The sequence below is a fragment of the Hemiscyllium ocellatum genome, chromosome 12 (assembly GCF_020745735.1).
Source record: "Hemiscyllium ocellatum isolate sHemOce1 chromosome 12, sHemOce1.pat.X.cur, whole genome shotgun sequence".
Classification (NCBI taxonomy): Eukaryota; Metazoa; Chordata; class Chondrichthyes; order Orectolobiformes; family Hemiscylliidae; genus Hemiscyllium; species Hemiscyllium ocellatum.
Genome location: NC_083412.1, coordinates 12,057,899 through 12,085,166, shown reverse-complemented (window position 1 = coordinate 12,085,166; position 27,268 = coordinate 12,057,899). Strand labels below are relative to the sequence as shown.

Sequence of the window (27,268 nt, the reverse complement as noted above, 5' to 3'; positions counted from 1 at the left end):
TGCTGGTAAGCCACCGATCCCCATGAATAATTAAAAATAAATAATTTATATTGGAACAGATTCCCTGATGGACTGAACCTCTTATCTCTAAAAATAAGATGATGTCAGGAAATGCTCAATTACCAGCAAAACTCAGGAAAATTCTCCCTGCAAAATCTGTCTAACATGTTGAGTGAGTTTCTAATAGTGATTTCCATTTTTCGCTCATTTTACTTTGTGTTTGACTTCATCATTGACTCAGCAACAACAATTTGAGGGAAAAATACTTTCTCAAAGTCAAGTGGAAATCTTATTAGATGTTAATTAAGTTCTCCTTTTGCTCAGTTCGGTCGAAGCTACAGGAAATCGTTGGTGCATCTAAAAACTGGAGGTATGTTGACTGCATTTCTTAAATCAAAGCTGGACAAAATATTGGGATCATGAGCTCCAGTGGGATTGCAAGTTCTGAGGCAGTAATGGCTGCCGTGGAGCTCTGACTGGGTGAACAACAAATTTCCCTGCTGTCCTTACCTCACCTGTTATCATCAATGAAAAGGAGGGAAGTGAGAGACAGGAAAAGGAACAGAGGAATGTGAAGGACAATATAGAAAGACAGGGTCTCTCAGCAACCCAAACTCCAGTCAATAGTGAATCTACTTCTTTACCACTCACCATTATCCACAAAACATGCCACAGTGGCATCTTTTAAAGGCACATCCATAACACTCATTTACAAAAATGATTTGGATGCGAGCATAAGAGGTACAGTTGGTAAGTTTGCGGATGACACCAAAATTGGAGGTGTAGTGGACAGCGAAGAGGGTTACCTCAGATTAAAACAGGATCTTGACCAGATGGGCCAGTGGGCTGAGAAGTGGCAGATGGAGTTAATTCAGATAAATGTGAGGTACTGCATTTTGGGAGAGCAAATCTTAGCAGGACTTAGACACTTAATGGTAAGGTCCTGGGGAGTGTTGCTGAACAAAGAGACCTTGGAGTGCAGGTTCATAGCTCTTTGAAAGTGAGTCGCAGGTAGATAGGATAGTGAAGAAGGCGTTTGGTATGCTTTCCTTTATTGGTCAGAGTATTGAGGAGAGGAGTTGGGAGGTCATGTTGCGGCTGTACAGGACATTGGTTAGGCCACTGTTGGAATATTGCGTACAATTCTGGTCTCCTTCCTATCAGAAAGATGTTGTGAAACTTGAAAGGGTTCAGAAAAGATTTACAAGGATGTTGCCAGGGTTGGAGGATTTGAGCTACAGGGAGAGGCTGAACAGGCTGGGGCTGTTTTCCCTGGAGCGTTGGAAGCTGTGGAGTGACCTTACAGAGGTTTACAAAATTATGAGGGGCATGGATAGGATAAATAGACAAAGTCTTTTCCCTGGGGTGGGGGAGTCCAGAACTAGAGGGCATAGGTTTAGGATGAGAGGGGAAAGATATAAAAGAGACCTAAGGGGCAACTTTTTCACACAGTGGTACATGTTTGGAATGAGTTGCCAGAGGAAATGGTGGAGGCTGGTACAATTGTAACGTTTAAAAGGCATTTGGATGGTATATGAATAGGAAGGGTTTGGAGGGATATGGGCTAGGTGCTGGCAGGTGGGACTAGATTGGGTTGGGATATTTCGTCGGCATGGACGGGTTGGACTGAAAGGTCTGTTTCCATGCTGTACATTTATATGACTCTATGACTATGACCACCCTTACCCTTACTCAGCGTAGTCCACTCACCTCTTTCCACTCCACCTTCCTCCAGGACATACTCATTCCCCTTCCCATCTTCTACTCTCTCTTCTCCGTACCTTCCCACATATTCCTCCTAGATTTATTTCACCTTCCTTTCTCGCTCCTCTCCTCCCCACCTCATCACTGCCACCTTCTGTTACACCCTGAACCCCACTTCCCTATCATCTCCCTCTCTTCCTAATCCTATTACTCCCCCCTCTCCACCATTAGAGTCTCCATATTAGAATGATATCTGACTAGATGATTAGATCCACTCTATTGCATAATTTCCCATAAACTGTTTTTGCTGCTTTGCATTTATTTGACGGATATATGATCAAGTGCAGCAAGATTGCCAAATTTCTTTCAGTTTCAGGTTTAGTAGTTTGAATGCCGTGGGTGCTGTCCAGTCTATTTTTAGTTTAATTCAGTGATTTTATTAAGCATTAAGATGCTTCCCATTTATATGTTCTGCTATTCTTGTTGCGTAATTCCTCAACTGCCTCTTCCAAATAGTCAAAAATAGTTTCTTTTTCATTAACCTGTAAATTTTACAACTTTTGAATTAGGTTTTGCAATACTGGTTGTTTAAATAAATTGTAGACTGGGGAGGGTGATGAGGTGAAGGTGAGCAATTCTCAGGGAAAGAATGGGGTCACATGAATGCACAGAGGAAAGATGCCAATGTGGAGAGGTTTATGGGTGATGGAGTTTGGGGAAGAAGAACATTTGTCAGGGACGGGGTCATTTTTCATGTTCACCTCAAGTTTCTCTTTCTCTCATTCTCCTTTCTATTGAAGGGACGAGAAAAGCAGATTAGCTAAGGGACCTGTTCAAGGCACAGGCTGGGTTTGCATCATAGGAGATCCTCAGAGCAACTTGGGCATGATACTTGTAACCTGCTCTTTTGCCCAGCATCTGTATCCGACACCATGCAATCTCTGTTGTCCAACCTAGCTTGATTCTTCTCTTTGCTCCCTTGTTGTATTTTACCTCTTTTACCTACCATCCCATTCTCCCAGTTGCCTCCATTGTCTGTTGTCTTCCACATTGCTGCCCATTTGCACTACCTGTACAGGCCTATAATCCTTCCTTTCCATGACATCCTGATCCTATTCCCTGCCTTTGCCTTCATTCTCTCTTGTGACCTTTCTTGCTGCAACTATTAACCGAAGCAAACATGTAGTGGAAGGCCTGGTTGAAAGTCAAGGAATGTAATTGAGATTTCTTAGGCAAAATGTTTTCCTCACCCCTGAACCCACAATTGCTGTGGCCTCCTCTGTACTGTCCTTTATTTTGCTTTTGACTTTTCCCTGGTCTCCTGCACCATTATCACTATCCCTCCATTCCACCTTCATTTCATATTCTGCTTTGCTTGCGATTCTAGTTTTCTTGTGACCCTTTTCCAGTGACCATCTCCAATCTATGAAGGAAAGAGCTTCATTAAGCAATGAACTAGTCAGCAAGCAGGAGCATTTGCCTCATCGACGAATGAAAGACAGTTACCTGGAGGCTTATCTGCCATTGGGAAGCCAACCCAACCTGAGGGAGAAATACCTGAATGTTCATAAGCATGTAAGGTACAGCAACTGATTAATTGTGCTTTACAACTTCAATTACCTTTTAACTTTGACACCAAACAGTTTGCATGTAGTATTTTCATGTTGAAACTCCCTTCAAAACAAAATGTCTTCCTCACGCAGATTTGGCAGGATTCTTGAAGACCTTGACTCATTTGGAGGTAAAGTCCTGGCTATTTTAAACCAATTTTAAGTGCTGTTTACATATCGTTGCTTCAGTGGGAGGTGTATTAGAATGGCAAAGCTTGTGTAAAATATGTGGTAAAAGCGATGATCAAGATGATCGATTGTACAGAAGTTGATGTACATGACATCCAATATTTCCTCAGGTCCCAAATCCCAGTTATCAGCTTATCATCTTGTTCAAGAATAGTCACAGCTAAAATGGTTAAACGTTTTTAAGGCAATACAGGTCTACTCATGATGAATGGGGAGTCAAAGGGTTTGGGGGTTTGCTGTTCTTTGGAAAGAGAGGTTGAGGCAACAATCGGAACAGCCGTGATCTTACTGAATGACAGAGGAGGCTTGAGTGGCCAAATCGCTTACTCCTTCTAATTTGTATGTGGGGTATGAGATTACTGTAGAACAATATTGAGTAAATTGTTTATGAATGCAATTCTATTTAATGTGGGAAGTTGTATGAGGTAAAAACCCAGGATTTTAATAAGTATTCTTCCCACCTTTCAGTTTTTAAAGGATTACATTGTGCCCCTCTGAGTCTCGAGCTATCAACCCTGAAAAATATCAATGCCACTTCTTCTGGGGCGGCACGGTGGCTCAGCAGTCAGCACTGCTGTCTCACAGCACCAGGGTCCCAGGTTCGATTCCAGCCTCAGCTGACTGTCTGTCTGTGTGGAGTTTGCGCATTGTCCCTGTGTCTGCGTGGGTTCCCTCCGGGTGCTCCGGTTTCCTCCCACAGTCACAAAAATGTGCAGGGTAGGTGAATTGGCTGTGTGAAATTACCCATAGCATTAGGTGCATTAGTCAGAGAGAAATGGGTCTGGATGGGTTACTCTTCGGAGGGTCGGTGTGGACTGGTTGGGCCGAAGGGCCTGTTTCCTCGCTGTAGGGAATCTAATCAAATGTAATCTAATCTTAGGAACTGGATCAAGATCTTGAAATTCCCTTCTTACCAGCACTGTGGATGCATCTTCACCATCCAGATCGTAGCAGTTTAAAAAAGTGGTTTATTATGACATTGTTGAGGCAGTTGCTGATGCCCACCAAATGCTGGCTTTGCCAGTGATGCCCACATCCTGTGAAATATTTTATAAAAGTTTGAAGAAATGCATCGGAGGAGGATATACCATTCTGGGTTGGGAACAGAAGGAAAAGTCTGTTGGAACAGGCAATTGAAAAGAAGGTAAAAGATAAAGGAACTGGGGATTTATTGACAATAATGGAAAGGTAGCTGCATTAGAGACTAGTAACAGAGCCTCTGAATTTTGTGCACATAACTCTGTGAGTAAGAACTTGTTAATATTTCAGAAGATTGATTATTGAGAAAGTGTGATATAATTAACATTTCCTTTTGTTTTACAGTTTTGATTAGCTATACCCATGCCAAAACTGATAATCCTAGAAGTCCTTTTTCTATTGTCACTGCCCTTGTTGATGAAATAGGTATGTTTGCTTTTTTCTCAAAATTGTATGATTAGAACATCTCTGGCACACATGCACCAAAGCAACCCCACCTGTCTGTGGCCAACCACTTCAGTCCACTCTCCCACTCTGCCAAGGACATGCAAGTCCTGGGCCTCCTCCATTGCCAAATCCAAGTCACCCGACGACTGGAGGAAGAGCACCACATTTTCCCGCCTTGGGACCCTCCAATCACACGACATCGATGTCAACTTCACCAGTTTCCTTATCTCCCTCCAACTTGGCACCGCCCTCTTGAACTGTCCATCTTCCTTCCCATGTATCTGCTGTACCCTCCCCTCTGACCTATCGCTATCACCTGCCACTTGCACCTACCCATCGTCTTCCAAGCTACTTTCCCCTCCATCCCTGCACCCATCCTCCTACTTATCTTTGAGACCCCCCCACTCCATTCCTGATGAAGGGTTTATGCCTGAAACATCGAATCTCCTGTTTCTCGAATGCTACCTGACTAGCTGTGCTTGTCCAGTGCCACACGTTTTGACTACAGCATTTGCAGTCCTTGATTTCTTCTAGTGATTATTGTATCAACTGAAACCAATATATCTACGTGGATGGCATTTACTGGGTATTTAGTTGAGCACCTGTAAGGGGATGCTACCCTTTAACAGGTTTTCCTTTAATTAAGCAGCTTACTGGTCTACTTTAAAAAAGTATAAAGCGATACTTATGCTGGAGTGGAGTCAGGAGATATGTACCTGTAACGTTTCACTTTGTGAATGAGTACATTCCAATTGAAGATGGCTTTGGTTACTTCACCAGATGACTTAGAGGAATTTAATATGAATATTTTTTGTAGAGGTCCCATGGAATCCATAAAATGTTTTCTTTTCATCAGCCCGATGTGTTTTCAGTAATACTACAATGATGCAAAGTCACTTTTAGGCATTATGCCAAAATGATGGACCAATTATAGAGTCAGGTCGGGGATCTAACTTTCAAGTGCTAACCTGAGATCATTTCCAACAGATAACAAAAGGCCCATTCCTTGTGCTTTGTAACTTTGTGATATATAAAATTTACTTGTCCATTGGGCTGCAAGGATTGTTTTAATTTTCATGTTTCTGCAGCGCAAAATACTGTTCACCCATTGACTTTGCTCACTGACCCACTTTGGCTCTAGCCAATCTGTGTCTCAATTTTAAAATTCTTATCCTTGTACTCAAATCCTCTTCGCATGCCCCTCCCTGTTTTGGTGCCCCTGTGCAGCCCTACACTACTCAGGTGCCTGCTTTTCTCCACTTTTAGCCTCAGGTGAGTTAGGGTCATTGGTGGCTGATCCATCAACTGTCCAGGCAACAAACATGAGGGGATTAAAAAACCTTCAAATGTTGAAGAGCCATTGAGTTTGTTAAAGTGAATCAGTACAGATTTGTCATAAGCAGATCATGCTTGAATACGCTTATTGAATTCTTGTAGTTATGTTGAAGGTTGATCATAGAATCATACAGAAGAGGCCCTTCGGTCCATCGAGTCTGTATAGCCAAAGGTACACTAAATCTACACAAGTCCCATCATTTAGTCCATAGCCTTGAATGTGAAAAAGAAAATCTATAATTTTAATGAAATATTTGTCAAAGCATTAGATAAAATACTAGATGACAAAATAATAGGTTCATGTCACAGATTAGCATCTGCTGAGAGAGAAAAGGAGGAGGAGATGGTTGGGAAGGAGGAGGTTGTGGAGAAAGTGTGTTCCTGGACCTCTCCCCTGCCCCAAACCCCCACACGCCCCACTGCCGCGCCACTCCCCCTTGTGTGTCCTCACTCCTCCCCCCGCTGTACCTTCATTATCTCCACCCTGTCCCAACCTCACTCTCGTTGAAACTTATTTCAATATTGCGCTGCTTGTCTGCATATACACAGTGTGGCCTTTAAGCGTGAGGTCATGAAATGATTATATAGTGGGTTTGGAATTGTGTGCTCGCACATTTCCGGATTACAGTACGGGTGATGTCAGCAGACACTTTTTTTAAAAAATCCATCATCTTTGCAGAGACTTGTCCTTTTGTGTTGAATGTATCTGCATGTGAGATTAAGGAGATAATTTTAATTTCGGATCACAGTTTAGATGTTAGTCGTCGTGTATTTTTAAGAATAGGTTTTGTTTACAAAAGACAGGTTAGTTTATTGTGGTTGATCACCTTGGTTGTCAGGACTGCTGGTTTGCACGCAAGAGTGATGTTAACAGCCTGTGTTCAATTCTTACTCTGGCTGAGGTAACTGTGAAGGCCCTGCTTTCTGAACCTTGCCCTTTGCTCGAGGTATGGTTACCCTCAGGTTAAACTCACCACTACCCTAATGACAGAACAGTCAGTGGTCCTCTGGGACTTCGGTGACTTTCATTTCATATTTTGAGAAGCCTGATGGATGTTTCTTTTATTCTGGGTAGTAGTACAAATGAATGTATTTGGCTGTTTTGGTCATTGAATCAATAAATTTACACTAATATTGCAACTGGTTATCACAGTTTTGATTTGCTGTAATAAAGGTTGAAAATACAGAGCAGGTCAGACAGCAACCATGGAGAGAGGAACAGAGTTAATTTTAGTATTTCCAGCACTTTCAGTTTTATTTCAAGTTTTCAACGTCTGCAATGTTTTGTTTTTGTACATTATTTACAGGTTGTCTTAATATTTTTGTGCTCTCATTCTGTTTGAAGTACAAACATTTGAAATGCTGTTTTTATTTTGTTTTCTCTCCAGACCTCGTCAAAAAGATGATACGGCCAGACTGTGACCTAAAGTTCACTGGTAATGTCACCTGGGTTGGGAAAAGTTCCATGGAAGTCCAGATGCATGTATCTCAGGTTAGCACACAATTTCTGAAAGAAAATACCAGTAATTGCCTCAGGAAATTAAACACGATCATTGCTGAGCGCACAAAGATTTGAAATGGCTGTTGGATCTTCAGGCATCGCTCAAATTGTCTGTTGGTCTAACCAACACCAAGTAAAGGCAATTTCTGCATTTGTATTTTATAAACAAGGGATGCCATGCCAGACAGCAAGTGTCCAGGTGAAGATGTCACAGAAGACAGAAAGTGGAATTTGGTTTATATGTAGTTCCTGGATTGATGAGAAAACTGAAGGTGAAGCCTTTTACAACATCGTGATACTTGGAGTGGAAACTTGCAGGAAATTAGAGTCATAGAGGTATACAACACAGAAACAGACCCTTTGGGCTGACTCGTCCATGCTGACCAAATATCCCAACCAGGGCCTGTTCCCATATACATATCTCTCCAAACCCTTCCTATTCATATCCCCATCCAGATGGCTTTTAAATGTTGCAATTGTACCAGCCTCCACCACTTCCTTTGGCAGCTCATTCCACACACGTACCACCCTCTTTGTGAAAAAGTTGCCCCTTAGGTCTCTTTTATATCTTTCCCCTCTCACCTTAAACCTATGCCGTCTAGTTCTGGACTCCCCCATCCCAAGGAAAAGACTTTGTCCATTTATCCCACCTATTTCTTGCACTGTTTATCACTAGCAGCATAATTCCATTTTTATTTCTCAATTATGAGTATAGAGTAAGCGCTTCTTCTGAAAATGCTATGGGCAACATTGTTTTGACCACAAAAACAGAATTGTTAGAGAAGCTCAACAGGTCTGGCAGCATCTGTGGAGAGAAAGCAGGATTGACGTTTCGGGTCCAGTAACTCTTTTCATGGTTTCAGAATGGATCTCCACAACCTGATCAAATCAAAGCTAATGTAGTCTGCCATTTTGCAAATAACTAGTATTGATAATGCTAACAAACTGGACTGAAGTTTATTAACTAATCACATGCCCTTTCATATGTTTTATCAAGTTAAGCAGTATTTGTGACCGTACATACTCCTATTTGATAACACTGGATATTAAATAGCATATTAATTTTATCTTCTCAATAATGAAACTGTTATAATCTTTGGGGCATTTCAAGAAATTGTTCATTACCTGCTCTTTGAATGGCTTTTCAAACATTTTGGAATAATATACTATGGACAAATATGGTTCACAAATGCGAAGTATTGAATGATTTGATGAGTATTGATTTGGCTTGACCAGATGGAGGAGACAGATTTGTCTCTTCATTGCTTGGATGAATAATTTTGAATGTGTGTGGTATATATTGGAGAATCTGGTGAGGAGGATTACACAGGTGTACAACCATCCAATCTTGTGCCTGTTTTAGGATGGGTGGCATTGTGGACATGTGGTCCTCCTGGTTGGATTTTCCTGCATGTGACTCACCCACCTGGTCCATCCCAGTTGATAAAGAGGATGATCCAGTCCTTCTTTTTTTTTCTCAAAAGTGCATGCTATGCTTACCAAATTATACAAATGAGAAGCTTTTATTAGAGGTTAAATATCAGAGACATAGGGCAAACAGTTGTTGATTTGTGTAATTCTGCATTAAAGCAATTATTCTAAAAATATACAAGTTGTTGATTATCCACTGAATGCAAATGGGCAACTACTCGACACAGCCTGACCATAGCTGCAAAAAGGTTGTTATTTACTGATATGTGCAAACTTCAGACACTGAGGATATTGATCTAGCCTTGTCAGAAAACACAAATTCTGCCAAGAATGAAATCCGTTCAGTCAAATGAGTTTGGATAATGCATTGCATTTAATTGTGTTTTTTCTTTCAAGTATCATGATGATGTCTACAATCCTGTCTTAGATGCTACTTTTGTGATGGTTGCCCGAGATCCTGCAAATAAAAGGTAATCATTGTCTGAACTGCTTCCTGTAAAAGTTAGAATAAGTTATTTGATTTATTTTGTGCAGAATTTCTAGTGTCATCCTATAAATGCAATGTTTTTCTTTGTACATCTGAAGATCACAAGTAACTCTCAATAAACTGAAGATGTGATGTTCAGAATGTTGCACTTCAGTTTCTGCTGCATATCCAAAGGATATTTTTCCCACTCCTGTGAAAAATTCACATAAAACACAAGCTCGGAGGTCTTGCATTCAAGAAAAATGTATTGCATGCTGCTGCCATTTGTATTGTGATTTTTTTTTGGGAGAAGATGAGGATTAGGTGATAGGGTGTTGAACAACACGCTTTCTAACCTTTGGATGTTGCATGTGTCTCCAAGCTCACTTTTGGCAATAACATAAAGCATAAAATAAGTTTGTCTGTCTGGTAATACTTGCCCTGTCTGGATTTGGCATCATACATGTCTCCACCAGATAGCATCAAAGAAAAGAATGGATAATTTATGCAATTTTTAATGTAGTTTATCCTAACTTTGCTTGATCAGCTGTGACTCTCCCCTCTTAAGGCATAACCTATTGGTTCCAGCTTGAGCACATATCTAGGTCAGCATGCCACTGCAGTGCTTTCAGGTAAGTCAAGAAACTTGGGTTGTATTGGCCCTCTTAGCTGGCCATAAAAAATGCAGCAGTACTATTTTGGAGGTTAGCCCTAGTGTGTCAATGCTTGTGCCTCAATCACCATCACTAAATATATGATCTGTTTGTTAGCATTTTGTTAGTTGTGGGAGCTTGTAATGTGTATTGCCTGTAATGCTTGTTGTGTCAGAGGAATAACTACTTCAAAAGCACTTCAGTTACTGTCGGGTGTAGTGGGATGTCCCGAGGTTGAGAAGAGTGATATAAGAATGCAGTGTCTGACAGAATGGAGTCCTAAATATTGGCAGACTTTCTTTCCTATTTTGGCCTCATTTGGGAATGATCTAGGCAGATTGATTGGAAAGCTAGACAGGGAGCATTGATGCTGACAATTTCTGAATTTTCAGCTAAAGTGGAGCCATGTCAACGTGGGCAATGTGCTTTGGACCATCTCTGCCTTTGCATTGCTGGTATAAAGACCATTTTACATTCCTCTTTCTCAGTATGGCCATAGATGTGACTGGCCTGGCATATAGAGTGTTCCCTTCTAAAACAGAGGAGAACCTATTTTTACACAGAGAGTTGTTAGTCATTGGAATTTTCTTCCCCAGAAGTCAATGAAGATGTGTCATTGAATTTATTCAAAGCTGAGTTAGATAGATTTTCGTAGTCAGAGTTTTGAGTCGAGGGTGTGGGTGCGGGGGACAGGAAAGTGACATTGCGACCACAACCAGATTAGCCATGAAAGAGTGGACTTGAATGGCCAAATGGTCTACTCCTGTTCATAGTCATAGCCATTCATCCTGAGGATCAGAACTGCACTATTTAGCTCCGATCAGAATCCTTTGCAACAAATATACGAACATAGAAATATGGAGCAGGAGTAGGTAGTTTCGTGACTTGAGCTTGTTCCACCTTTTCAATAAGATGATAGCTGATCTGATTGTAAGGAGAAAGTGAGGATTGCAGATGCTGGAGATCAGAGTCGAGAGTCTGGTGCTGGATAAACACAGCAGGTCAGGCAGCATTCGAGGAGCAAGGGAGTCGATCTTTTGGGCAGAAGCCCCTCTGCCCGAAATGTCAATTCTCCTGCTCCTCGGATGCTGCCTGACCTGCTCTGCCTTTCCAGCACCGCACTCTCGACTCTGATCTGATTGTAACCTCATCCACATTCTCGTCTTCCCTGATAATCCTTCAACCATTTGCTTAATAAAAATAATTCAATCTCTGCTTTCAACATACTCCAGGACTTTCAGGAAGAGTATTCCAAAACACACAACCATCTGAAAACACAAAAAAGGCTTACCATCTGTTTTAAATAGTGACCCCCTAGTCACAGATTCTCATATAAGCTGAAACAGCCCCTTTTATAGCTATCCTATCAAGACCCCTCGGAATCTTATGTTTCAGTCAAGTTGCCTCTAACTCTATTAAACTTCTGACTTTTGATTTGAAACCTGAGCACTTAAGCCAGTATCTTTCTTTTCAGTTCCCTGTGCCATTCCCCTCATATCTATTCTTTATGCATATACAGAGCTAATGTTCAGTCATATTTCCTTTTCATTAGCTCATCTTTCTGTTCACTATAAAATTACACTTCATCTATTTTGTTTTGTAGATCAATTTCTTTACTTAATCTCAGTAAATTCTACCTTTCAGTCTTGCTTATTATAATGTTATTTGATTCACTGGCTCTGGGCTTTCAAGGAGCCGAGCTATATCTGTGGTGTAAAAGCCACATCGCTGACCCACATGGATAATGGAACATTCAGTTTGTCCCTGGCCAGGGAGAGTGCAGCTGTTAGTGCTCTTTTTGTGACTAAATAAGCCCACTCAAATTTCTCCTGAAATGGTTCTTGGCTTTGTAATGGAATCCTTCATATTCCAAAGTCGCAGCTAGAATTGGCACCATTGGGTGACAATGCAATGTAACAACCACACGCTTCATGAATAAAATTCTTCCTGTTAATTCCAAGCAAGAGCAGAAGATTGCATTTGGCTGGAATTTTTCATGCTCAGATGTCCCAAACTATGTGAATACCAATTTAAAAAAATATTTTTGTTTTTCGTCAGATGTGGCATCACTGCCAAGACTGACTTTTTTTTCCTCATTCTTAATTGCCCTTGAACTGAGCGGTTTGCTAGGCCATTACGAAGGGCAGTTATAAGTCAACTACACTACTGTAGGCCTGGAGTTGCAGGTTGACAACAGGCAGATGAGGTAAGAACAGTTCCCTTCCCTAAAAGTCATTAATGAACCAGATGGCTTTTGTTTTACTGAGGATACTCTAAATCTCCAGGGTTTTTTTTCTTTTTCTTACCGTCCAACTGCGGTAATGCTTCTATTTTCCCCAGCACCCATGGTATGTGTGTGCAGGTGTGAGACACAGTGAAAGACAACAGGTGTACAAATCTTTATTCAATTTCCATCACCAGGAAGAAAGTAAACACCCAAGTGGCCAGTGACCAGACCAGTTGGCTTTATATATCGTATTTCAATGATAGATTGATCAATTGAATTTTAGTTCCATCGGCTGTCATGGTGGGACTTAATCCCATATCTATGGAGCACTGCACTGGGCCACGGGATAGCTAATCCATCAACATTACCACTGCAATACCAATTAGATCATTAAGTTGCGAGGGTGGCACAGTGGCTCAGTGCATTAGCAATGCTGCCTCACAGCACCAGGGACCCGGGTTCAATTCCAACCTTGGGTGACTATCTGTGTGGAGTTTGCACATTCTCAATTGACCAAGCTAAATTGCCCATAGTGTTCAGGGATGTGTAGGTTATGGAATGAGTCAGCAGAGAGTGGATGTGGACTTGCTGAGCCGAAGGGCTTGTTTCCACACTGTAGAGATCCTACAAAAAAAGAATGCACAGTGAATTCTCGCTATCAGAGTGGGTCTTCTCAGGGTCAGTGCAGGGGCCACAACTGTTGGCTAAGTATTTGTTTTAATAATTTTGGCTTTGCAATTAAAAGCATAATTTCAAAATATATGAACTGCACTAAATTGGAGATCAGTTGTAATGAAGAGGACTACAACATTTACTAGAAGATATTAATAAACTTGGAGAATGGGCAGAAATTGGAAAATTAATTTCAATGTTGACAAGCATGAGCTGTTGTATTTTATTAAGTAAGAAAGTTGCATATTACTTCAAAAATGAGAAAATAAAGGAGTTAGGAGAGCAAACCACTAGGAAGTAGTAAGTTAGAATGACCATTCTTTTTAAAAAAAAACAAAGTAAGCATCAGAATTTATTTCTAGGTGAATAAAATTGAGAAATTGACAAAATGTGCTCAACAAATATCAAATCTCGTTTAGAATACACTTGGCATACAACATACTCTGGTTGTCATTATTGAAATGATGCACTGGAGAAGTTGTACAAAAGGTCAGTGTGATTGAAATCAGGATAATTAGAGTATAACATCACCAGAGTGTACAGGTTGGGTTCCTTCTCTGAGGTGAAGGCTGAGGGATAACCCAATAAAAGTACTTTAAGTTATGAAAGGCTTGTGATAGAGTAGAGACTGAGCAAGTGTTGTCATTTGTGGGCAAGTGAAAAACAAGAGGCTGCCAATATAAGGTAGATGCCAAGAGATTAAGTAGGAGGTTCATGAGAAGAAAAGATTACGCAGTGGGTGGTGTGGCACTCACTACCACAGAGAGTGATTGAAATGAATAGGACTGCTGTATCTAGGAAGAGGCTCAATATGCAATGAAAGCGAATAGAGAGTCATGCTGACAGATGAGAATGGATGGGAGGAGCTCAAATGAACACAACCTAATCAGCCAAATGGCCAGTTCTGTTTAGTATATTCTGTTACATAGGCGCAACATGTTCTGTTAAAGGCTGAAATTTTTTTTTTCACTTTTACAGTGCCGCTGTAATTAATCCATTGAAACCTGATGGTCCGGAGGAGGAGAATCTCTTTCAACAAGGAAACTGTAAGTCATGTTGCACCTTGACTGCCTAAACTATCGAGTAAAAAATGAGGTGTGCAGATGCTGGAGATCACAGCTGAAAATGTGTTGCTGGTCAAAGCACAGCAGGCCAGGCAGCATCTCAGGAATAGGGAACTCGATGTTTCGAGCATAAGCCCTTCATCAGGAATCTAAACTATCATCATAAAGGAAGTATGTTACATACATACAGTTGATGTAGTTTACTTTAATGCAGCCAATGCATTATTTTGAATTGTATTAATTGTTTTGTCGTTAAATGCAGCAGCTAATTTAACCATGGCGATGTCCAAAAGTGAAGTAAATAACCAGTTCATTATTTTTTAATTGCTTGGTTAAGGGATAGTTATTGGGTGCTGAGAGAATTTGCTTCTTTCCTTTTGAATAATGCTCTGAAATCTTTTACATTCATCCAAACAGAAAATGTGACCATGGTTTAACATCTCATCAATGAGACTGAATAATTGAATTGGGATGTCAGCCAAAACTATGGCATTACTGGATGGGGAGAAGGCAACCAATTGCTACACCGTAGAAGGGACATATTGTGGATACTGGAGATTGAAAATAAATACAAAAGGCATAGCACAGCTGGCAGTATCTGGAGAGAGTGAAACAGTTGATGTTTTGAGTCCAATAATATGACTCTTCAATGTGTGGTCTCAGCTGGTGATAGTACTGGATTAGTGGTGCTGGAAGAGCACAGCAGTTCAGGCAGCATCCAAAGTGCTGCACTTTGGATGCTGCCTGAAATGCTGTGCTCTTCCAGCACCACTAATCCAGAATCTGGTTTCCAGCATCTGCAGTCATTGTTTTTACCACCTTGGTGATAGTACTGAACAAGTTAGATTTTAGAGTGAAACCTAGCTTGATAGACATTGTTTTACTTATGTATTTTAGTTATTGTGACGGTGATTCAGAGGCTGCATGCGTACTTTTAACAAAAGAACATAACTTTATTACACAAAAGGAAAATTAATAAAGCTGTAAATGTAACAAGCTTGAAAGAACTTACTAATAAAAAAAAATCAGTTCTATTTCCCAGCAATATCTATAGACACTCAGTCCCAGTGAAGTACCACTCCAATTTTAGTCGTTATTCTTAATTGATGCAAGGAATTGGTCAGACAAAGCTTTATCTGCTTGAAACAAAGTGATATTGTAAGGCCATATGGCATAAGAAGCATTCTCAGAAGATCGGTGGATTATCCCCGAACGACTTGGTGGATGTTTATGTCTGCAATTGTTTTACGCAGGGGGTGGTTCATTTGTGGAATGAACTTTCAGAGTAAGTGGTGGATATGGGTACAATTACAACATTTAAAAGACCTTTTGAATAAATACGTGAATAGAAAATGTTTGGAGGGATATGGGCCAGGAACAGTCATGTGAGACAAGTTTTCAGTTTGGGGTTATGTTCAGCTTGAACTGGTTGGACCAAAGCGTCTGTTTCCATGGTGTGTGACTTTATGATGAGGTCGCAAGTGTTTTGTTTTGGCAACTTCCTGCACGTTTTACCAGATCTGTCTCTCTCCATCTCTCCCTAGCTCATTCACTGACTTTTTTTCTCATTGAATTGTAAAGGCAGTTTAAAACTACTTCTGACTGTGATGGCCTGGACTGATGAAACATTCTGAGACTTCTTTCCAGCTCTAAATTTCACAAATTGAAAACTGTCCTCTGGCTGGAATGGGTCTACTCTTCTGAACTCTGCTTGTGGCCTTGATCCATGTCGGTTGTAAAATCCAACTTTAGCAATTATCTCCCTAGGTATCTAGCTTGTTATTTGACTTCAGTCATGTGCTTTCTTCACCAGGTTACTTTGAACTCCCTCGTCAAAATAGATTTTCTAACCTGTCTTTTAAAAAAAACACAAATTACATTCACAGAAAGAAAACCAAGAATCCATGCTAAATCTAAAATCCAGATCCCCAGGCAATAATGTGATATAAATTATTATAACACCAAAACCAATTGTTGTAGCTACCCAGGAATAGAAGACAAAAAGCTTCATTTGCTGACTTTCCATGGAATTAAAACTTCATAAAATTAACTGTGCAGATGGAGTAGTGCTAAAACTGGCCCAGTAATTTATGCATGGCTTTTCCACCTGTACTCCTGCCATTGCTACAAATCACTAGACGGGCCTGACATTGAACAGTTTTAATATGTGCATCATCTTGAAATCATCATTATCTAAAAAGGGAGAGTTTGTTTAAACAGGCTCTCTTCTGCTTTGTAACTGTGATAGAAGCAATGGAGACCTTGCTGAGAGGTAGATTTCTGTTTTGTCTTTAACTTTGTATTTCAACAAAGGCATCATGTTGAAGGGATTTCATTTTAAATGGAACCACTTCATGCTTGTTTTGACAGAAGGCAAATGGCAAGTTTGTGTTTATTGTAAGGAAATTGAGTAAATGAATGACGAAAGTCTTACTACAGTTGTGTAGGGCCTTATGCTTCAGTTTGGTTTCAATATTTAGACAAGGATGTACTTGCATTGCAGCTTCATTACAGTGGAACTTGGAATGAGGAGGTTGTAATAAGATGCTGAGAAATGTGCCTTTATTCTCTCGAGTTCAGAGAAAGTGGATGTAATCATACTGAAACATGCAGGATTCTGTCAGACTTGATGAGATAGATTACTTACACTAGTCGGCTAATCTAAAACATGAAGGTACACTCTCAGGATAAAGAACTGATCGTTTAGGACTGTGAAGAGAAATTACTTTACTCAGAAAGTTGTCAATCTTTGCAGTTCTCTACCTTAGTAGTTTTGCATGCTCCATTGTTGAACACACTAAGGCTGATATAGACTTTTAGTCTCGGGGAATCGAGGGATGGAGTGCAGGTAGGAAAGTGGAATTGAAGCCTAACATAGGTTACGATTATGTGGAGTGGCAAAGCAGATTTAGCACACTGTTGCCTGCTCTACATCTAGTGAGTGTACTTTAAACTGAAAATAAAAGTAGTGCAGTCCAGTCTTCTTTGTGTTCTATTTCTATGGCATTTATATTGAGAAATGTAATTTGAAGTTATTTCTGTTTGTAGAATGTATAAACCAATCCTTGACTTACGGTTTAATGCATTTTATAAGTGCATTTGACCTTTTTACCTGGTTTTAAGCTTGATCCAAACTAGGCTAAAGCAAAGTTGTGCTTCTCCTCCTCCATTTCATTAGTTTGGCCTGGTTTCTGATGTGCATCACCTGCGATGAAACTTTTCCTGTTTGCAACATTGATCACTAAACCCCCAACATTTCTCTTCATAATGTAGATGTTTTCTCCCAGACTGTGTTATTTGGAGAAGGTTTACCTTAGAAACATAGATAACTGCCTTCTGGTTAATTAGGGATGGGCAATAAATGTTGGCCTAGCCAGTGATGCTCACATTCCCTGAATGAATATAAAAAGGACTCTTAGAACAGGAATGGGCCATTTGGCCCTCGAACCTGCTGACCCATTAAATATGATCATTCTGATCCTCTATTTCAATGCAATATTTCTGTCTTTCTCCTGTATCCCTTGATGCCAGTAAAATATAAGAAAGTGTATTGTTTTGAATATATTGGGCCTGCACAGCCTTCTGTGGTAGAGAATTTCACAGATTCACTGCCCTTTGCATGAATAAATATTTCCTCATCTTCAGCCCTAAGGGGCTGCACGGTGGCACAGTGGTTAGCACTGCTGTCTCACAGCGCCAGAGACCCAGGTTCAATTCCCGCCTCGGGCAACTGTCTGTGTGGAGTTTGCACATTCTCCCCATGTCTGCGTGGGTTTCCTCCAGTGCTCCGGTTTCTTCCCATGGTCCAAACATGTGCAGATTAGATGAATTGGCCATGCTAAATTGCCCGTAATGTTAGGTGAAGGGGTAAATGCAGGGGAATGGGTCTGGATGGGTTGCTGTTCGGAGGGTCGGTGCCGAAGGGCCACTTTCTACCCTGTAAGTAATCTATATGGTCTACCCATATCCTGATACTGTGTCCACTGCTCTCCATCCAATCTTGCCAGAATTTTATACATTTCAATTCAGATTCTCTCATACTTGTAAGCTCTAGTGAATACAGGCTGAGTCGAAATAGTCTTTCTTTTCCCATATTTATAGAACTTTACATGGGTCTGTGCTGCATGCTATTTGAATCTCATATTTGATTTTCCCTTCCTTAATCAAACTTTTTGTCTGATTTTGCTAAAATCAAAAATGCTTCTAATCTTCAGATTTGCCCGTTTTTGCTGGTAATCTTCTGTTTGTTGAAGTTGTAAATGTTAATTTTGCATTCTGTCCTTTTGAACTTGGTAACAAATCTACTGAAAGCAAATTCTCTTTGTCCAAATTCTAGTGAACAAAGCAAAGCGAACTAAGCTAAAGGAGACCTCATTATTGAAAACAGCGCCGAATGAGGAAGAAAGAAACATTATACACAACATGTTTCTTGGGACTCTGGATATGCAGTAAGTGCTCAATCTGCCCATCCTTGCAAGCCTCAGAGCATGTTCATAGAATTATAGAATCCCTATGGTCAAACTTCAGCCCATCAAATTCACACCAACTTTCTGAAGACCGTTCCACCAGGACCCACCCCCTACCCAATCACTGTAACCCTGCAATTAGCATGACTAATCCACCTAGCTTACACAGCCATGGACACTACGTCTTTAGACTGTGGGAGGAAACCAGAGCATCCAGAAGAAACCCATGCAGACGCAGGGAGAACATGCAAACTCCACACAAGTCGCCCCTGAATGGAATTGAACCCGGGTCCCTGGTGCTATGAGGCAGCAGTGCTAACCTGCTGCCCAATGATTTCCTGCATTAGATGCGATTCTGCTATCGAGCTATAATTCTGAATTAATCTAAATGACCTAAGAATTACACTGGAAACCAATTTCAAGTATTTAATCAAACTTGTAGTGTGATCAACTTGCATGTGCTAGAAGTTACCTAGATTAACACACAGGACCCTGTTTTATGGAGGCAAAAGGAATTTATCCATTCATTGCACCATTTTCATTGGGGGAATCAAAAGGGGATAATTGAGACCGCCAATCTCTGGAGCATTTCCATGGTGACAAGGTCTATTTGCCTAGTCTGTGAACTAAGAAAGTGAACTATTCTTGCTGTGACTTCATGTCAACTATGGCCCAGCCATTCAGCGTTCTCTTCTCATGTTGTATTAAACTTTTCCAAGACACACTCTTTATGTGTCAGTCCTGAAAACTGAACTATAAAAGGCTTGGTCTTTGTTCTTTTAGCAATGTTTAATCATTGTCAAGTAGATTGGCAATTCTGCAGTAACTGTGAAAGTGGGAAAATTATCTCAACCGAAGATCTTTGACTCTGAAGTTGGGCTGAGGCGTCAGGGTCTGCAAGCTGGCCCGAGCAATACAGGTAAAGATTTTCCCCACAAAGAAATGGTCTGTAAATGTTGCAGTCATTGCTGTTCCTATTTTTTTGTGGAAGGTGACTATATTTGCATGTCCCAAGGTGCAAGTTATTTCTTCTGACCGAGACACAGAGGCTCATGGCGATATGACCCCGCGCTGGTTCTCCACTTGGATGTTTTCAGGCCGAATGCCGTCAGTTCCAAAAACTAGTCAGTGGCCTCACTGCCCAACTCCTCCATCACAGGAAAATTCTGAATGATATCAAGAGCTTCTTCAACAACACCGGTGTTCTGTTGTGTTGAGTTCCAGAAAGTGCACCACGCATCTTTGCTTCAGCTTGATAGGTTCTGTGATGACTGTGCTGAAAATGTGCTGGAAAAGCGCAGCAGGTCAGGCAGCATCCAAGGAGCAGGAGAATCGACGTTTCGGACATGAGTCCTTCTTCAGTCCTCTGTGGTGACTGTCCCTGTCTTTGTCTTAAGCAGAGCTGATTGGTTCACTGCTGGGTCTGTTGCTTCCTTGATTCCTTCATACCTCCCTCTAGCTTCCCCAGATTCAGCAGATCGTAGGCTGTACTCAATTTCAATAGTACTGATCGATGCAGCAGTACATACAGCACAGAAACAGACCCTCAGTCCAACTTGTCCATGCCAACCAGTTATCCTCAATAAATCTAGTCCCATTTGCCAGCACTTGGCCCATATCCCTCTAAACCCTTCCTATTCATATACCCATTCGGATGCCTTTAAAATGTTGTAATTGTACTCACTCCCACAACTACTTCTGGCAGCTTGTTCCATACACACACCATCCTCTGTGACCAAGTTACTCCTCAGGTCCTTATTTAAATCTTTTCCCTCTCACCTTAAACTTATAGAACATAGGACATGGAATGATACAGCGCAGAACAGGCTCTTTGGCCCTCGATGTTGCGATGACCTGTGAACTATTCTGAGCTCATCCTCCTACAGTATCCCATCATCATCCATGTGCTTATCGAAGGATTGATTAAATCTCCCTAATGTGGCTGAGTTAACTACATTGGCAGGCAGGGCATTCCACGCCCATACCACTCACTGAGTACAGAACCTGCCTCTGACATCTGTCTTAAATCTGTCACCCCTCAATTTGTAACTATGCCCCCTCATACAAGCTGACGTCATCATCCTAGGAAAAAGACTCTCACTGTCCACTCTATCTAATCCTCTGATCATCTTGTATGTTTCTATCAAATCCCTTCTTAGCCTTCTTCTTTCCAATGAGAACAGACCCAAGTCTCTCAACCTTTCCTCATAAGACTTTCCCTCCAGACCGGGCAACATCCTGGTAAGTCTCCTCTGCACCTTTACCAATGCTTCCTGTAATCAGATGACCAGAACTGTACACAATATTCCAAGTGCAGCCGCACTAGAGTTTTGTAAAGTCGCAGCATGACATTGTGGCTCCAGAACTCAATCCCTCTACCAATGAAACCTAACACACCGTAATGCCTTCTTAACAGCACTATCAACCTGGGTGGCAACTTCCAGGGATCTATGTATGTGAATTCCCAAGATCCCTCTGCACATTCACACTATCAAGAATCTTTCCATTGACCCAGTATTCTGCCTTCCTGTTATTCTTCCCAAAGTGAATCACCTCACATTTAGCTGCATTGGACTCCATTTGCCACCTCTCGGCCCAATTCTGCAGATTATCCAAGTCCCCGTGCAACATTCTTCCACACTGTCCACCACTCCACCAACTTTAGTGTCACCTGCAAACTTACTAACCCATCCACCTATGCCTGCGTCTAAGTCATTTATAAAAATGACAAACAGCAGTGGTCCTAAAACAAGATCCTTGTAACAAACCATTAGTAATCGGACGCCAGGCTGAATATTTTCCATTAACCACCACTCGCTAAGTTCTTACAGAAAGCCAGTTTCTAATCCAAACTGCTAAATCACCCTCAATCCCAGGCCTCTGCATTTTTTCCAACAGCCTACCATGTGGAACCTTATCAAAGGCTTTACTGAAGTCCATGTACACCACGTCAACTGCCCTATCTTCATCTACTCAAAACTCAATGAGGTTTGTGAGACACGACCTGCCCTTGATGAAACCATGTTGACTATCTCCAATCAAGTTGTTGCTTGCTAGATGATTATAAATCCCATCTCTTATAATCCTTTCCAAAACATTTCCTACAACAGAAGTAAGGCTCACTGGTCTATAATTACCTGGGTCATCTCTACTGCCGTTCTTGAACAAGGGCATAACATTTGCAATTCCTCAGTCCTGTGGTACTAAACCTATAGACAATGATTACTCAAAGATCAAAGCCAAAGGCTCTGCTATCTCCTCTCTAGCTTCCCAGAGAATCCTCAGATAAAGCCCATCCTGCCCAGGGGACTTGTCTACTTTCACTCCTTCTAGAATTGACGACACCTCTTCGTAACTAACCTCAATCCTTTCTAGTCTAATATCTCATATTGCATTCTTCTCTGTAATATTCTCCTTTTCCTGAGTGAAAACCGATGAGAAATATTCATTTAGCACCTCTCCGATCTCCACAGGGTCCGCACTCAACTTCCCACTTCTGATTTTGACTGGCCCTATTCCTATCCTAGTCATCCTTTTATTCCTCACATACCTATAGAAAGCTTTAGGGTTCTCCTTTATTCTACATGCTAAAGACTGCTTATGTCCTTTCTTTGCTCTTTTTAACTCTATCTTTAAATCATTCGTAGCTGATCTGTAACTCTCCATCGCCTCATCTGAACCAGCTTGACTCATCAACACATAAGCCTCCTTCTTCTGCTGAACAAGAGATGTGGTTTCTGTAGTAAACCACAGTTTTACTTACTTTATCACTTCCTCCTTACCTGACAGGGACATACCAATCAAGGACATGCAATATCTGTTCCTTAAACCAGTTCCACATTTCCATTGTCTCCGTCCCCTGCATGTTGCTACCCCATTCTATGCATCCTAATTCTTGTCTAATTGCATTACAATTGCCCTTGCCCCGTCGATAACTCTTGACCTGTGGCATGTACCTATTCCTTTCCATTGCTAAAATAAACATAACTGAATTATAGTCACTCTCTCCAAAGTGCTCACCTATCACTAAATCAAACACCTGGCCTGGTTCATTACTAAGCATCAGATCCAGTGTGGCCTCTACTCTTGTCGGCTCTTCAGGAAACCCTCCTGTACGCATTGGACAAAAACTGATCTATCCAACGTACCAGAGTTATAGCATTTCCAGTAATGTTGGGGAAGTTAAAGCCCCCATAATGACCTCCCTGTTCCTTTCACTCCTTACCCAGAATCATTTTGCTAATCCTCTCCTCCACCTCCCTGGAACTCTGCGGAGACCTATAAAAACTCCAAGCAGTGTGACCTCTCCTCTCCTGTTTCTAACCTCAGCCCATACTTCCTCAGTAGACAAGTCCTCGTCAAAAGTTCTTTCAGCCACCGTTATACTATCCTTAACTAACAAGGCCACACCTCCCTCTTTTTTGCCTTGCCTGTTCTTAATGAAAGATCTGAACCCTGGAACCTGCAACATGCATTCCTCACCCTGCTCTATCTATGTCTCCAAAATGGCCACAACATCGAAGTCCCAGGTACCTATCCATACTGCAAGCTCACCTACCTTATTTCGGATACTTTGGATATTTATGCTGTCTAGTTTTGGACTCTCCCGCCCTAGAAAAGGAACTTGGCTATTCACCCTATCCATGCCTTTCATGATTTTATTAACCTCTACAGGGTCACCTCATATCCCCCGATGCTGCAGGGAAATAAGTCCCAGCCTATTCCTAGAACTCAAACCTTCCAGCCCTGCCAACATTTTTAGAAGTCTTCCCTGCACCCTCCCTATAGAACGGTGACAAGAATTGAACACAGTAGTCAAAAAGTGATGTAACCAATGTTATGTGCAGTCGCAGCCATGACTACCCCACTCTTATACTCAATGTTCTGTCCAATGAAGGCAAGCATGCCAAACACTGACTTTACCACCCTGTCTACCTGCGCCCCCCCCCCCCCCCTTTCAAAGAACTATGTATCTGTGCCCCTAAGTCTCTTTATTTGGTAAGTCTCAACTGAGATTTGATATTGGTGGCTGTGAGATTTTGTTTACTGGGGACTTGTTGAGGGCTCGCCTCTTGGTTGCAGTAACGGTCTCCAATTCAGTCCATTACGCCTCAAAGTTGTCACCTCTCCTCTCGTCGCTTTTCCAACACAGAGTGAATGTAGAATTACAAATCGTGCTGTGCAGAGGGCTATCTTTGGCACTTATTGAAAAGAATCCAGTTGAGGATGTTGGGGAACTCCTGGGTCCTTTTGGGGTCAGTGGCACAGGAAGTGTTGAGCCAAGGATAAGCTTTCCTCTTCTATTAATATAACTTGCTGAAAATGTGTTGCTGGAAAAGCGCAGCAGGTCAGGCCAGCATCCAAGGAACAAGAGATTCGACGTTTCGGGCATAAGCCCTTCTTCAGGAATGGCTTCTTCCTTCTTCCTATTAATATCATTTCTTTGGCTGAAGCCTGATCTTGCTACACACCACAAAGTGTTCAATGTCAGCTGGCATTCTGATAACTACAAGTTTTTAAAATTTACTCATGGGATGATAGTATTGCTGGCTAGGCCAGCTTTTATTGCCCATCTCTAACTAGGAGAGGGCAGATACGAGTCAACTGCATTGGCGTGGTTCTGGAGTCACATGTAGACCAGACCAGGTGAGGAAGGCAGATTTCCTTCCCTAAAGGACATAAATAAGCCCAGATGGATTTCTAACCGACAATTTGCAATGGTTTCATGGTCATCATTAGACTCTTAATTCCAGGTTTTTAAAATTGAATTCAAATTCCAGCATCTACCATGGTGTGATTCAAACAGAGGTTTCCAGAAAATTCCCTGGCTCTGTGGATTAACAGTCCTGTGATAATACCACTACGCCATCACCTCCCCCGATGAAGACCCTATTGAGGTTGGTACCTCTGCTGATGATGAGATCTAGGTGTGATCTTGGATCTCTCAGGACATCCTTGTGACATAGCTTGATTTGGAATGAGCTGATCATCACCCAGAATCCATCGTAGCTTGAGTAAACTCTGTTCGTTTCCATTCACCTTACCATTACCTGTTGCCCTCTGCATGTCGGTGATATGTTTGATTGGGACACCCCATGTTGAGGTCCCTGTGAAGGTACAGTCTCTTGGTGCTGGTGGTTCCACTGATTCGTGTGTCTCAGAATCAACCTTTAACATCCAGTGCAAAGCTGAATGGGGGATCTGTGGCACAGGAGGGTAATTTGCCCATGCTTGGGATGAACGAAGAGTAATCCATCTCTATGAACCTTCTGTGGGGGGTTCAGTGATCATGAGAATGTTTCTAACTGCAACACTCACTTCATGTTCCTGTATTACCTCCTTGAGGTTTTCTCTGCCAGAGGAATGTGCACTATTTGTCTTTGAAGAATCCAGTGTGAGCAAGCCAGGTTTTCTGCACTGAAGCAACGTGCGCACTGAGCCTTGTACGTTCTGTGTCAGTCACAGACGTCACTGCACCACCTGCAGCAAGTTGGTGATAAGACCAATGCCCTTGGCTCCTACTTTACAGCCTGCAGTGTGAAGGACGAGTGTCATTCATGTTGAGTTTGTGCTTGGTGTAAAGCTGAGCAACTTGCCTGTTGAGAGATGGTGCTGTAAGCCTGGAGCAGCCATTGAGGCAGAGCAGCACCTTACTGGGGCTGAGGCAGAGGTGGCAGCTATCTGATCAGAGACAATGATCTCTCTCGAGATTGAAAAGAATGCCAGCGCTCATGCAATGTGTCAGTGTTGCTTGTTTGATACCAACTGTGCTGTACAACTACCAGATGCAGCTGTCAGATGTGGACTCTGTTCCAGGGTTTTCTGTCAGGGTTTACTCCCTTTGTTGCCTTCTCTTCTGAAATATCTGTGAGGCAGAGGGACCATTCTCCCTGAACTGGGGTTTCTGCTTCACTAGAGTGCAATCTCTTGTGGTGGGCCCACATTTGGGAGCCTGCCCTATTTGAGGCCCCTTTAGCCTGGCACTGCAAGGTATGCAATTTACATATGTCACCAGGAGGAGGTATTCCACACATTGAAGATGGAGAGACTGTGTACTGGCAAGGGAGGCTTAGTACTCCGCTCTCTTTTCACAATAATTATCCTGTTAACCAGCAGTGATACCTGAAAATAAAGAGGTGACGAGCAGACTAGCCTCTACATAACACCCACTGTGCTAACATTCAGTGCATTAACTGGAGACACACACGTTCTCCATTATACTTCATGCATGGTAACCTTACATAACTAAATCATATTTACACTTCTAAAGTATGACAAGGTCATTTATTATCCAAGGTTCTACTAATTTGAGGAAAAACAGAAGTGTTTTGAACAGCACTACTATACTTTGTATAGTAGCTAGTCCTGGATGCTCTCAGTTCATGTCAAGTTATGCAGCATCCGAGAAGCAGGAGAATCGACGTTTTGGGCTGGAGCCCTTCATCAGGAGGGTGATGAAGGGCTCCGGCATGAAACATTGATTCTTCTGCTCCTTGGATGCTGCCTGACCTGCTGTGCTTTTCCAGCAATACACACTCAACTGTGATCTCCAGCATCTGTAGACCTCGCTTTCTCCTCATGTCAAATTATCCCAAGTCATTTTTCTAACACCATGCTAAAACTGACAGGGCGTCTTAATTATGTATCTCACATGGATTCGAGCCCAAGTCTGTTCAACTCTCAAAACTTCAATCATAGTGCCAAAGCTAATGCCAGTTCAAGCCTAAATGTGCAGTAATTTTGTTTAATGTAGTCTTTGACTTTGATTCAGATATCCTAAGTTAAGCCTCCATTAAAGCCTTATCCACCATGAGTATGCTGAATTTAAAGTGCCATTAACTTTAAAAACATCACAAACTGTTATAGAGATAGAAACAGAAAGTAGTTTGCTCAAGTAGTTTGCTGGGTGGGTTGCGCTTCGGCGGGTCGGTGTGGACTTGTTGGGCCGAAGGGCCTGTTTCCACACTGTAAGTCTAATCTAATCAAGTCGAAATAAGTGAAATTCTTGGTTGCTGCTCACTGCCAACTAACCAGTGACTGATCTTTTTAGGACTGTAAGCTTCCGCAGTCGGATATTACCAGCGAATTCAGTGTGGATGGACCAAACAAAGCTTAAAAGTCTAGAGATATGTCATCCAGAGGTATGATATCTTATGCATTTTTAACTTCATTCCTGTTTTGATATGTTAAAACCATTTAAAAAGCTACAGCTATGAAGAGTTACGGGGATACTGTCAGGACTGAAGGGTTTTAGCTATCAGAAGAGGCTGAATGGGCTGTGGCTTTTTACCCTGGAGCATCCGAGGCTGCAGGGTGACCTTATAGCAGTTTATAAAATCAGGAGGGATATGTATAGGGTGGGTAGCCAAGGTCTTTTTTTTCTGGGGTAGGAGAATTCAAAACTAGAGGGCATAAGTTTAAGGTGAGAGGGGAAAGATTTAAAAATTAGATTAGATTAGATTACTTACAGTGTGGAAACAGGCCCTTCAGCCCAACAAGTCCACACCGACCCACCGAAGTGCAAC

At 41.7% G+C, this 27,268-nt stretch overlaps 1 protein-coding gene across 2 annotated transcripts in view; it reads left to right on the top strand.

Moving 5' to 3' along the window:
• The window catches only part of acot9.1 (acyl-CoA thioesterase 9, tandem duplicate 1), a 70,254-nt gene that overhangs the window by 13,072 nt on the left and 29,914 nt on the right, over positions 1 to 27,268 (top strand). For both annotated transcript variants that reach the window (XM_060832882.1, XM_060832883.1), the window contains exons 4-12: positions 325 to 370; positions 3,114 to 3,284; positions 3,408 to 3,445; positions 4,827 to 4,907; positions 7,652 to 7,755; positions 9,592 to 9,665; positions 14,192 to 14,259; positions 18,614 to 18,725; positions 26,794 to 26,884. In XM_060832882.1, coding sequence (XP_060688865.1) covers positions 325 to 370; positions 3,114 to 3,284; positions 3,408 to 3,445; positions 4,827 to 4,907; positions 7,652 to 7,755; positions 9,592 to 9,665; positions 14,192 to 14,259; positions 18,614 to 18,725; positions 26,794 to 26,884 — 785 coding nt within the window. The remainder of the gene's footprint in view (positions 1 to 324; positions 371 to 3,113; positions 3,285 to 3,407; positions 3,446 to 4,826; positions 4,908 to 7,651; positions 7,756 to 9,591; positions 9,666 to 14,191; positions 14,260 to 18,613; positions 18,726 to 26,793; positions 26,885 to 27,268) is intronic.